Source organism: Ascaphus truei, chromosome 6 (assembly GCF_040206685.1).
Source record: "Ascaphus truei isolate aAscTru1 chromosome 6, aAscTru1.hap1, whole genome shotgun sequence".
Taxonomy (NCBI): Eukaryota; Metazoa; Chordata; class Amphibia; order Anura; family Ascaphidae; genus Ascaphus; species Ascaphus truei.
In genome coordinates this window covers 30,652,344-30,664,527 of record NC_134488.1, presented here as the reverse complement: position 1 = coordinate 30,664,527, position 12,184 = coordinate 30,652,344, and the positions used below count along the sequence as shown (strand labels likewise).

The 12,184-nt window shown below is 51.1% G+C and overlaps 1 protein-coding gene across 4 annotated transcripts; it reads left to right on the top strand.

Moving 5' to 3' along the window:
- The first annotated feature begins 72 nt into the window (after window positions 1-72).
- Window positions 73-11,610, top strand: LOC142496827 (uncharacterized). Of its 4 annotated transcripts, none has more exons than XM_075603816.1 (6): window positions 74-438; window positions 2,925-3,052; window positions 4,631-4,743; window positions 4,975-5,183; window positions 7,974-8,015; window positions 8,213-11,610. In XM_075603816.1, exons 1-6 carry the CDS (start codon window positions 314-316, stop codon window positions 10,542-10,544), a joined length of 2,949 nt encoding a protein of 982 aa, XP_075459931.1. In that variant the 5' UTR covers window positions 74-313; the 3' UTR covers window positions 10,545-11,610. The 4 variants fall into 4 exon arrangements, with proteins under 4 accessions (XP_075459932.1, XP_075459931.1, XP_075459930.1 ...); XM_075603815.1 differs by having other exon boundaries at window positions 2,925-3,067; XM_075603817.1 differs by lacking the exon at window positions 7,974-8,015 and having other exon boundaries at window positions 73-438; window positions 2,925-3,067.
- The last annotated feature ends 574 nt before the right edge of the window (window positions 11,611-12,184 follow it).

Here is a 12,184-nt window from a genome sequence, read left to right as displayed (position 1 = left end):
CCGCCTCCTCCCCCCTCCACTATGCTTGGCCCCGCCTCCTCCCCCTTCCACTGTGCTTGGCCCCGCCTCCTCCCCCCCACTGTGCTTGGACCCCACTTCCGGTAAGGAGCCCGCGCTTTGGCGCGTGAGACCCGGAAGGTGCCGGCGCGCGCTTACGCATACACACAGTCCCTAGGGGAGGCGGGAGTGCGTGCAACGGAAGCGAAGAGACCAACCGAGCCCCCTTGTGACTCTCACCCCCCCCCCCCTTTAATCGGAGAGAGGCGACATCCCCCCGTGTGACCTCCGGCGCTCCCCCCAAGCCGCCGGCCTCATGTCGCGCTCCCCCGCTATGCCGCGGATCTACATCGGCCGCCTGAGCCACCGCGCCCGGGAGCGGGACGTGGAGAGCTTCTTTAAGGGCTTCGGCAAGATCGTGGAGGTGGATCTGAAGAACGGGTAAGGCCTCTGTGTCCAGAGGGGGGCGGGAGAGGGGGAAATGGAGGCCTGCGAGCGGATAGAAGGATAGAGATCTGGTGCCTTGCGGGAGGTGGCGGGATACGGTTCCTAGCGGGGCCTGGGATACGGTTCCTAGCGGGGCCTGGGATACGGGTCCTAGCGGGGCCTGGGATACGGGTCCTAGCGGGGCCTGGGATACGGGTCCTAGCGGGGCCTGGGATACGGTTCCTAGCGGGGCCTGGGATACGGTTCCTAGCGGGGCCTGGGATACGGTTCCTAGCGGGGCCTGGGATACGGTTCCTAGCGGGGCCTGGGATACGGGTCCTAGCGGGGCCTGGGATACGGGTCCTAGCGGGAGTGGAGGGTCATCTCGGCCTGCGAGACCTCGAGGTGACGGGGACCCGTGACCTAGTTGGTGTAGGGTCCTAATACCGGGGGTGATGGTGGGTCCTAGCGGTGCAGAAGCCGGTATGGGCGCTGTGGGGCCTAGAGATGCGGCGCTGGCTGTCCTGTAATAAGGCGGGAATAGGCGCAGTAGTGTGCTATTAGTGGCTGACCGTTTTTACGTTGTGCCTCGAACCCCTAATGAATCGTATCGCCTAATCAGAGTATTAACACAACTGTGTGACCCACTCCCAGGCAGGTTAATGTCCTGAACTTGTGGGGGGAACACGCGCTTAATAAGGCCCCAAACTGCACCTCCGTGTGTGCAGAAAGCATGGGGGGGGGGTTGCTATCAATTACTGCAGTACCTTCCAAAGTCACGTCCCACAATGCTTTGCTGCTGTGTATGTATGTCTTTATATAGTGCCAAACGTGTTCTCAGCGCTTCACAAAAAATACAGTACAGAGTTATAATACACTTTAAGCGCAGCAAAATCAGACGGTAGTTAAGGAAATCCCTGCCCCGAAGAGCTTAGGCTACGGGCAGGCAGGGAGCTGGTGCTCATGCGCTGCGCCCTGCTTGGCCGGTGATTTGTGGCCGGCGAGGCCACGGACCTTGTTCGCCCTTATTGGGCGAACCACTCACGTGACGCGCTTGCGGCCGGCATGAGCGCGCCCGCTCAACGCCGCCGAGGCCTTACAATCTAAGGCTGTGCTTATTGTAGCAACGTCGCGGTTAAACAAATGTATTGACGCCGTCGCGTGCGCTTGTAGTAGAAGCGGAGCGACATCGCGATCGCTGGAAGTCAAGTCAATTTGATTTTTCCAGCAACCGCAGTGCGACTGCACTATAATCGCTGGTATCATGGGAAACTTAGACAGCAGGTGAGGGAATAAGTGTAGTAGATGGCAGTGCTTGGTCACATTGGGTGGTAGGAGTGACTGTCGGGCAATAGCCATGAGTGCAGGCTATTGGGATGCTTGGTTTGTTTAGCAAGTTTTTAGGTTGGTCAGGATTAAATGAGAAGGTTAACATCATTTGCATGAGAGGAGATGGCAGGGAGGCGTGGGTGTGAACAGATGTTTGTCTGGGTTCAGGATTAGGGGAGAGATCCCCAGCAGCAGGAATGAGTAGAATGCTGAGAATGGGAATCTGTGGGGAGCGACTGGAAGCACCTGCTGTGATTGACAACTATATCACCCCAAGGTGCAGTTTGTGGCCTTACAAAGTGGGTAGATCCCACAGGTGATCAGAACCCACTATACTACCTGAGATTGACCCCTACATATTTTGTGGGGCGAACGCCCTGTTGGGAATCACTGCCCTTTCGTTGTACTCACTAGAAGCGTGCGGGGATACATGTCATGCAGGTGTTGTCAGATATATTTACCTATCCTAGAGTCCTAGGGGTTTAGAAATTGAGTGCAGGGTGGGTTCTGTGTTGCTTCCTATAGATACCTCTGAGCTATCACGGGGGAAGGGAGAGGTTGTGAGGTGCTTGACCCTGTGTTGTCATTGTCTTCGGCTATGGCCCCAGTACTTACTGTTGCATGCGCGCCTGGTGGCGCGTTCACAGATAACATCTGCGGTCTGGAGAGCGATGGTAGCTGAAGCCGTGACGGGGCATATCTGCCCTTCCATTGGCCGCCGGCAACCACGTGACCACGGCACAGGAAGATAAAATTCTTGTCTTCCCTGCCATAGTTCGCATCACATCGCTTTGCGCCCCCACACATGCGGCCACTGGGGCCTGCCCCATAGAGGGCTGTGCTGAGGAGTCTGGCGCGCATGCTGCAGCGCCCGCATGTTTAGTCCAACTGCGTGGTTGGTGCTAGAGTTGCTGGGTTTTATCTATGTTTCTGCTATCTTGTATCCTAGAGGTGCTAGTCAACTGACGATACAGCTCGAAGAGACATGTATCTTACCCTCCCATTTTTGTTTTTCACTCGCTGCGCTGCCGGGCGATTTAGGAATAATAACGGCCTATGGGTGACACAGGGAACCCAAGGGATATGGAGTCTGTCCACCCCACCACAGGACGACAGGTAATGGAACCTATGAGACATGACATCTGCACTAACCGCTCCATGTTTTCGAACAGCTATGGCTTTGTGGAGTTCGCGGACCTTCGCGATGCAGATGACGCAGTGTACGAGATGAATGGAAGGGACCTGTGTGGCGAGCGTGTCATCGTGGAGCATGCCCGGGCCCCGCGGAGAGACTCACGCAGTGAGTATTCAACAGGCACGTAACTATCACCGCGCATGCGTGTCACATCTGCCACACCTGCATTTCACAACCCTTGTCGCTTGGCGAAGAATCCAGTGGGAGGAGTAGAACACAGAGCTATATAGAGTAATGCGAGGAAGTGACACCACATTACATATCACTGGTCAGTTCTTAAATAGAGCCGAAGGCTAGCGCTCACATCCCGGGGGGGTGATCGTAGCACGTCCTGCATCAATAGTCTAGCCGTCCCATGTACAATCCAAGAGGTCACATTTTTAGGAGGACGCAGGTAATTGCTGCAGTGTTCCATGTACAGTCCTTTCATGTCGTCTCCAGAAGTACATAGGAAAGTGAAATTGCTTACCAGATCATTGGTCAGGCCTCACCTCAAATGGTATAATCCTATGTCTCTCTCCTTCTGGGGATGTGATCTCTAGAACGGCATACATTGCTCTAGTTCTGGTTTTACCAATGGCTTCATGGCCCAAATATCTAGCCCCAGATGTCTAGAAGGACAGTGGTTGGTGAGACCTGTTTAAATAAGGCCATCTCCAGGAGAATACGGAAGTGTATTTGCCACTGTAGGATACAGGAAGGTGTTGATTCCACTGTTTCTAACATATGACCTTCACCTCCCTGAGTACTTCTGGAGGTTTTGTCATGTGTCCAACTTCCAGGCTCCATGTTTTGATGTCCTTTTAGATGTGAAGGCCACATCTAAAGGACTTCAACACATGGAGACTGGAAGAAAGAGGAAATTAGGGGTTGTGATGCGGTTACACCTCCATGGTATAAGTAAAGTGCATGATGGAAGCCTGAAGGAGTGTCAGAACAGATAGTGGATCAGTCTCACGGCAGAGGCTCTGGAGCAGTCTTTCTCTAGAACTCTGCTTCACCCACATCGCACACCTGTCAAACACTCCTTGTGAAAAATCCTTTCCCTGTTAAAATGTCTGCCAATGGGGGAAAATCCCTAGAGCAAGAGGCGAAACATGGAGGCCCTTTTTGTGCGCGCCTGCGTGTTTTTCTGAGACTGGCATGGGGCTGACGTTTCTTGCGTCCCTCCACGCGCTCTCCCTCGTAGGCGGTCCCTCTTCCTTCCCCCCTCCTCTCTCTCCTTCTCGCGAGATCCGAGGAGATGCCGCAGGGGGAGCGCGTGCGTTGGGGAGCGCGTGGCTTTTGCCTGCCGGCGGGGGGCCTGGGGCAGCCGTCCGACGCGTGGCAGGCGGAGGGAGCGCGGGCGGCTGAGGGCAGTTCCCTATTCAGAGGTAAGTGAATGTGCCTATGGGGTGCATGGGGCAGAGGAGGGGGAAGAGGCATGTGGGGGACATGAGGGATGGGCAGGTGGGAACTTGTGGGACAAGTAAAGGGACAGATCAAAGGGATTGGGGCAGTGTATCTCAGAGGAAAATACGGGAGGGCAGTTGAGGGGTGGGCTTAGCGGGGTTGAGGATGTAGCGGGAAGTTGGAGTGGGGCGAGCAGTGTAATATAGGAGCTGTGAGTATAAGTGTAGCTGCTGGTCACCGTTTCGTACTGTTGTCTTTGCACCTCTCTGACTCTCTTTCCCTATGTCCCAGGTGGTTATGGGTACCGCAGGAGCAGTAGTGATAAGTTCGGACCCCCGATCCGTACCATGTACCGACTGAGAGTGTTGAATCTGTCCACCCGGTGTAGCTGGCAGGACCTGAAGGTGAGGGCTTACTTGCGCTAGCGGGTTTTCATATTACTCATCACAGACAGGTATTTGCTAAGTAAAGAATATGAGCAGAAATAGAAGACCGCTACCTACCTCGGTTAGGTACATGTGAGAGAGAAGAGATGGCATGTCAATATTGTCAGTAAGAACCCCCTCCCCCACCCTGGTTTCTCCCACCTTTCCTCTCTGTTCCCCTTAAAACCTGTTGATCCTTCATTCCCACAGGATTTTATGCGCCAGGCCGGGGAAGTCACCTTTGCTGACGCTCACCAGCGGCGTCAGAGCGAGGGCGTCATAGAGTTCCGCTCACAGTCCGACATGAAGCGGGCACTAGAGAAGCTGGACGGTTCAGTGGTCAACGGTCGTAAGATCCGACTGGTTGAAGACAGAGCCGGGTCCTGGCTCAAGCGCTCCTCCTCCCGCAGCCGCTCCAGGTGTGAATTCCCACCATTGCTGGGGCTACCCCAACTCCTGCAGTGTCTTGTTTTAAAGGGTTGGTGCCTTGTGAGCTAAATGACAAGTTTAATAAGCTTAAGGACATTCCCATGTAGGACCAATTGGAACAGTTACTTATTTAGTTAACCTAATTATGGCCTGCCATTGGTTTAAATGGGCAATCCCATGTAGCTAACATAGAAAACAATGTAACGTAATTATTTAATTTAAACAAATCTATTGAATCAAAAAGATCAGAGTAACACCAACTTGTCCCCACTTGGTAATGTGGGAACGAAACACATTTGAAATGGATTTCTGTGTGGTATATAAAGTGACAATTGCTCAGATGGTATCTCATTGCTATCAAACATCTATAAATGATCAAAGACATTAGCAATGTATTCAGAGATAAATAAGACATCAACAGGGATGTTCAGAAATTGAGAAATATATTCAATATAAATGCCACATTGTAATAAAAGAAAAAAAAATCACTCAGTATATAGGTTGAGCGTATTGGTTGACACCTTAGTGTCCAAGGTTTCGGGCCAAGAATCGCCCGTTATCAAGCTGCTTGTTAATTTGATCGTTTAAACCAGTGTTTTTTTTTTTTTTACCCTTTTTGTTTTGTATAAGGAACTTTGAGATTCTGAGGAACCCCAACCCTCTCTAATAGCGTGTCTGAGATCAGATACATTGTAAGGAACCCCAACCGTCTCTAATAGCGTGTCTGAGATCAGATACATTGTAAGGAACCCCAACCCTCTCTAATAGCGCGTCTGAGATCAGATACATTGTAAGGAACCCCAACCCTCTCTAATAGCGCGTCTGAGATCAGATACATTGTAAGGAACCCCAACCCTCTCTAATAGCGTGTCTGAGATCAGATACATTGTAAGGAACTCCAACCCTCTCTAATAGCGTGTCTGAGATCAGATGCATTGTAAGGAACCCCAACCCTCTCTAATAGCGTGTCTGAGATCAGATGCACTGTAAGGAACCCCAACCCTCTCTAATAGCGCGTCTGAGATCAGATACATTGTAAGGCCGTGCTTATAGTGCCAGCGACGCGAATTCGCCCGTAAACAAACGCATTGTCGCCATCTCGAAAACCCGCCGCCGGCAAAATTTGATTTTTCAAAGGCCGTCGCGTCACGTGACGGCCCTTAAACAAATCAAATTGCGGGAATCCCGCTGTGCGGCTTACCCATCGTATTGCTGTTGCCATCGGCAGCCTAAGGAACCCCAACCCTCTCTAATAGCGCGTCTGAGATCAGATGCGTTGTAAGGAAACCCCAACCCTCTCTAATAGCGCGTCTGATATCAGATGCTTTGTAAGGAACCCCAACCCTTTCTAATAGCGCGTCTGAGATCAGATGCATTGTAAGGAACCCCAACCCTCTCTAATAGCGCGTCTGAGATCAGATGCATTGTAAGGAACCCCAACCCTCTCTAATAGCGCGTCTGAGATCAGATGCATTGTAAGTAACCCCAACCCTCTCTAATAGCGTGTCTGAGATCAGATGCATTGTAAGGAACCCCAACCCTCTCTAATAGCGTGTCTGGGATCAGATGCATTGTAAGGAACCCCAACCCTCTCTAATAGCGCCTCTGAGATCAGATGCATTGAAAATTATTCATTTGGTACAATTTTCAAATGGTCTGAAAATGTTTGGGATACCCGGGTGACCCAAGGCTTCCTAGGAACCCCTTTTGAAAAACACTGGTTTAAATAAATGTAACCAGATTTAAAGCTTATAATGGTTGTTTTTGTAGCTTTTGGCAGTTAAGGTTTTATTTTCATCCACATCTCAGAATGGGGAGTAGTGTCAAAGCGTAGAAATAAAATCAATGAGTCAAGGGTTCAAAAGGTAATAACATGAGTTTATCTGTACCAAGGCACAATTGAGAGAAAAGAATTCCAACAAGAAACTCGGGCCTCTGCCAACATATTGATTGGTATCACACTTTTATACATTTCAAAATGAGTAATACACCCCTCAAGGGGGCTGGCTTAGAGATAAATAATAATATGATGACATACAAAAATACATATTGGTTGATACATAAATATGCTTCATATGCTATATTCTTATCGATAATTTACCATAATGTGGGCCGCCCTTAACCTTGTGACATAAGGGAGTTACTGTGTCCATCCCTGTGTGTGCTGTATCTGTCAGATAACACTAACCTAAGGTCAGCAGAATTATCTAAGGCCGGAATAACCTCTTACAAATGCATTTTCAATTTATTACATGACTCGTAGGAATTACACAAGGGTGGGTTACATCCAGAAGCGATACTCTGCAGAATCAAACATTCACAGTTCATTCACGAATGAAACAAATAAACGGATAAGCATACATACAAGCAAACACTCAGAAAATGGCGGTTTATGCCAAAATGGAGGTGATGATAGCCACACACATTATCTCAATCTTCACAGTAGGTTCTCTGCTTTTCAATTGTGTTTGCTCAACATTAAGCCCACCTTTTCCCTGTTAGACTCAGTACAGATGGGTACTGGGGTATCTGCGCAAACCCCTGTTTATCACCATGATCTCACACAAAAGGGAGAAGCCAGAGGAAATAAAACCACTCCTGTTGACATGCTAACTTTAATACATGAGTTAATAATAGTTCTAGGTGTCACTCATCCAGATGGAACTCGCACATTGCTGCCCCTTGGGATCCTTTTTGTCTTAGGTGGGACCACAGCTATAAAGCAATCGGTGTGCTTTGGAATAGGTTATATATTATGCATCTTCTGCTTTTTATTTTAGATCCCGCTCTCGGCAGAGCAGAAGCAGCCGATCTAGATCCAGGTTAGCAAACGGTTCAAGATGCACAGAGGGGAGCGGTAAAGGACTCCTTGGGTATAGCCATGGCTAGTAGCTGAGGCTATCCTCATGCTGCTAGGAGCTGATGATGAGATCCGCTGATTCAACATCATGCCAGGCAGTGGCATTGATTCGGCTGCTGTGGGGTGGGTTTGTCTGATGCGTCTTTACCCATTTTTCAGATCCCATTCTCGATCCCGTAGCCGAAGCAGGAGGAGTGGAAGAAGCCGCTCCCCGAGCAGGGGAAGAAAAAGCCAGAGCCGTAGCAAGGAGAGGACGAAAGGCAGGAATGGGAGCGTAGGCAGAGGTGGCAGTAGGAGCCGGAGCAGGAGCAGGGGGAAGAGGGCGAGAGACAGCAGGAGCCGAAGCAAAGAGAGAAAGGCGAGAGCTAGTCGGAGCCGCAGCAAGGAGAGAGCGGAGGGAGCTAGTCGGAGCCGCAGCAAGGAGAGAGCGGAGGGAGCTAGTCGGAGCCGCAGCAAGGATAAAGCGGAGGGAGCTAGTCGAAGTCGGAGCCGCAGCAATGAGAGAGCGGAGGGAGCAAGTCGGAGCCGCAGCAAAGAGAGAGCGGAGGGAGCTAGTCGGAGCCGCAGCAAAGAGAGAGCGGAGGGAGCTAGTCGGAGCCGCAGCAAAGAGAGAGCAGAGGGAGCTAGTCGGAGCCGCAGCAAAGAGAGAGCGGAGGGGGCTAGTCGAAGTCGGAGCTGCAGCAAAGAGAGAGCGGAGGGAGCAAGTCGGAGCCGCAGCAAAGAGAGAGCGGGGGGAGCTAGTCGGAGCCGCAGCAAAGAGAGAGCGGAGGGAGCTAGTCGGAGTCGGAGCCACAGCAAAGAGAGAGCGGAGGGAGCTAGTCGGAGCCGCAGCAAAGAGGGAGCTAGTAGGAGCCACAGCAAAGGGAGAGCTACTAGGAGCTGCAGCATAGAGGGAAAGGATAGAGTTACTCGTAGCTGCAGCATAGAGGGAAAGGAGAGAGTTACTCGTAGCTGCAGCATAGAGGGAAAGGATAGAGTTACCCGTAGCTGCAGCATAGAGGGAAAAGAGAGAGTTACTCGGAGCTGCAGCATAGAGGGAAAGGAGAGAGTTACTCGGAGCCAAAGCATAGAGGGAAAGGAGAGAGTTAGTCGGAGCCAAAGCAAGGAGAGAGCTAGTCGGAGCCTCAGCAAAGAGGGAGAGGAGAGCCGGAGCTGCAGCAAGGAGAGAGGTAGTCGGAGCCGCAGCAGAGAGAGAAAGGAGAAGGCTAGTCGGAGCCGCAGCAGAGAGAGAAAGGAGAAGGCTAGTCGGAGCCGCAGCAGAGAGAGAAAGGAGAAGGCTAGTCGGAGCCGCAGCAGAGAGAGGAAGTCAAGAGCGAGTCGGAGCCGCAGCAAGGGGAGAAGAGCTAGGGACAGTCGGAGCCGCAGCAAGGGGAGAAGAGCTAGAGACAGTCGGAGTCGCAGCAAGGGGAGAAGAGCTAGGGACAGTCGGAGCCGCAGCAAGGGGAGAAGAGCTAGGGACAGTCGGAGCCGAAGCAGGGGGAGAAGAGCTAGGGACAGTCGGAGCCGCAGCAGGGGGAGAAGAGCTAGGGATAGTCGGAGCCGCAGCAAAGGTAGAAGAGCTAGGGACAGTCGGAGCCGCAGCAAGGGAAGACGAGCTAGGAACAGTCGGAGCCGCAGCAAGGGTAGAAGAGCTAGGGATAGTCGGAGCCGCAGCAAGGGGAGAAGAGCTAGGGACAGCCGGAGCCGCAGCAAGGGGAGAAGAGCTAGGGACAGTCGGAGCCGCAGGGAGACACATAGCCGAAGGAAGGGGAAGAGCAGGAGCCGCAGCAAAGATAGGAGAGGGAAGTCCAGCAGGAGCAAAGAGAGGAGGGACAGGCACAGCCGTAGTCGCAGCAAGGAGAGAAGTAGGAGTGGGAGAGGGGGGAGATCCAGTCGGGAGCGCGAGACGAGCCAGAGCAAACAGAGGGAGGAGACCAGCAAGAAGCGAAGCCGTGAGAGAAGCTGCAGCAGCGGGGGTAATGAAGACCGGACCAAGAGAATCAAGGGAGAAGAAATTGTTGCATTCACCACAGAGTCTGACCAGGAGCAAGAGAACGATGAGACAGAGGGCAGCATCCAGCAGGCACTGGGAGACACCGCTTCGGCAGACACCGCTTCCCAAAGCCTCGCCGACTCCAAGGAAGAAGAGAAGTTGGCTCCGGCAGATAGCTCCCCTTCTAAATCTGGCTCCCCTTCTAAATCTGACTCCCCTTCTAAATCTGGCTCCCCTTCTAAATCTGGCTCCCCCTCTAAAACTGGCTCCCCCTCTAAAACTGGCTCCCCCTCTAAAACTGGCTCCCCCTCTAAAACTGGCTCCCCCTCTAAAACTGGCTCCCCCTTTAAATCTGGCTCCCCCTCTAAATCTGGCTCCCCCTCTAAATCTGGCTCCCCCTCTAAATCTGGCTCCCCCTCTAAAACTGGCTCCCCCTCTAAATCTGGCTCCCCCTCTAAATCTGGCTCCCCCTCTAAAACTGGCTCCCCCTCTAAATCTGGCTCCCCCTCTGAGCCTTGATAACGTCCCCCCTTCACTCGTAACAAAGGGGCCGCCTTGTGGGGGGGTGTTTTATATTTATTTCCAGAATTATTATTTTTTATGTATTTTTGGTCCGTTAGTTGCTCTCCTGCGTTATGGCGGGTGGAAAAAATATTGCCGATGTTCAGAGGAGTCTTAGAGCAGCACTGCATGTTCAATCCTTACCCTTATCTTAATTCAAATGAGTATAACGAAACAGGACCAATATTTCCTCTGCAGCTTCCTGTGCAGGGAGTGGAAGGTGATGGTGTAGCACGAGCTCAGCAGATGCCTCTGATTTCATGTGCAGACAAGGAGTGATAATGGTGGCCAGGCAACTGAGTTTGGTGGGCAGGGACTTGGGCTTGGAGTAGTGGTTGACATAGTCATTCTGCAGTGTGTGTAAAGGAACGGAGAAGCCAGAGTGTACACTCTGCCGGCGTATGAGGGAATAGTATATACGTCCTGCGCAAGGAGCGAGCAATACTCGTACCCTGGAATCTGGTTTATTGTGCAGTGGGATGGAATAGTGGTCAAAATATGCAGTTAATGTGCAGCTTTCTGTGAGGGGAACAGAATGAAAAACATGCTACAACTGCCTGTGCAGGGAGTAGAAAGGCGAACGCGCTGCTTTTTCCTGTGCAGGGAGTAGAAAGGAGAGCACATACGCTGCTGCTTCCTGTGCAGGGAGTGAGAGGGAATAGAAAACGGGTATTTTAAAAATCTGGGCCGCATTTCATTCAGAATACCTGTCGTTTGGTATTTTAACCCCTTGCACGCTTGTGTTCATGCAGTGGGGTTCTCCCCCTCCCCACCCTTTTAAACATGCAGCGCCGCTTTAAAGCGGACCGCAAATATTACACGCTGTCATGATGCGTTTAAAATTTCAATGAGCCGGAGTCTGCTGGAAAAGGTTAAATGACAATATATCCCTTTTTTTGTTTGTTTTTTTTTTATCCTGTAATTTTCCTCTTGTGTTTTCTCCCCACGTTGTTCTTTTTCGTCTTCGGTAGTAAATGCTCCTGGTTTTCATGAGATTTGAATAAAGAATATTTTTGCTTGAGAAGGCAATGGTGCAGTTTATTTGGCGATTATATAGGGTTAAATATTAACTCGTGTGGCTGTGTTGAGCATGTGGGAACAAAAGTGGAGGGGACATTCCGTATATATTTAGTACATCTCGCTTTAGCTAATTCAATGCCGGCGACTGCTGAGAACGTAGGTTTCCCCATAATTCTCCTGTATTACACCGATCAACGCCAGTCGATCGTGTACCAATAAGGTGCCCACTACTTGGTAGAATATAGAGTTAAGGACCAGTGGTATTAAAAAATAGTTACCTGCTGTTCCTTAACAATAGTTCTCTCCCCAATTTCTAGGAGACTTAACACCTTAAGATAATAAAAAATGCACAAATGCGCACCAGGGATTAGTGGAAGGTAATTAATTAAAAATACACAAAAACTGAGGGGATCCAACCCCACCTCAGAACAGCTGTGCAGCTGGACGGCTAAGTATTACCAAGGAGAACACCTAATGGTGCACCATTAGGTGTTCTCCTTGGTAGTACTTAGCCGTCCAGCTGCACAGCTGTTCTGAGGTGGGGTTGGATCCCCTCAGTTTTTGTGTATTTTTAATAA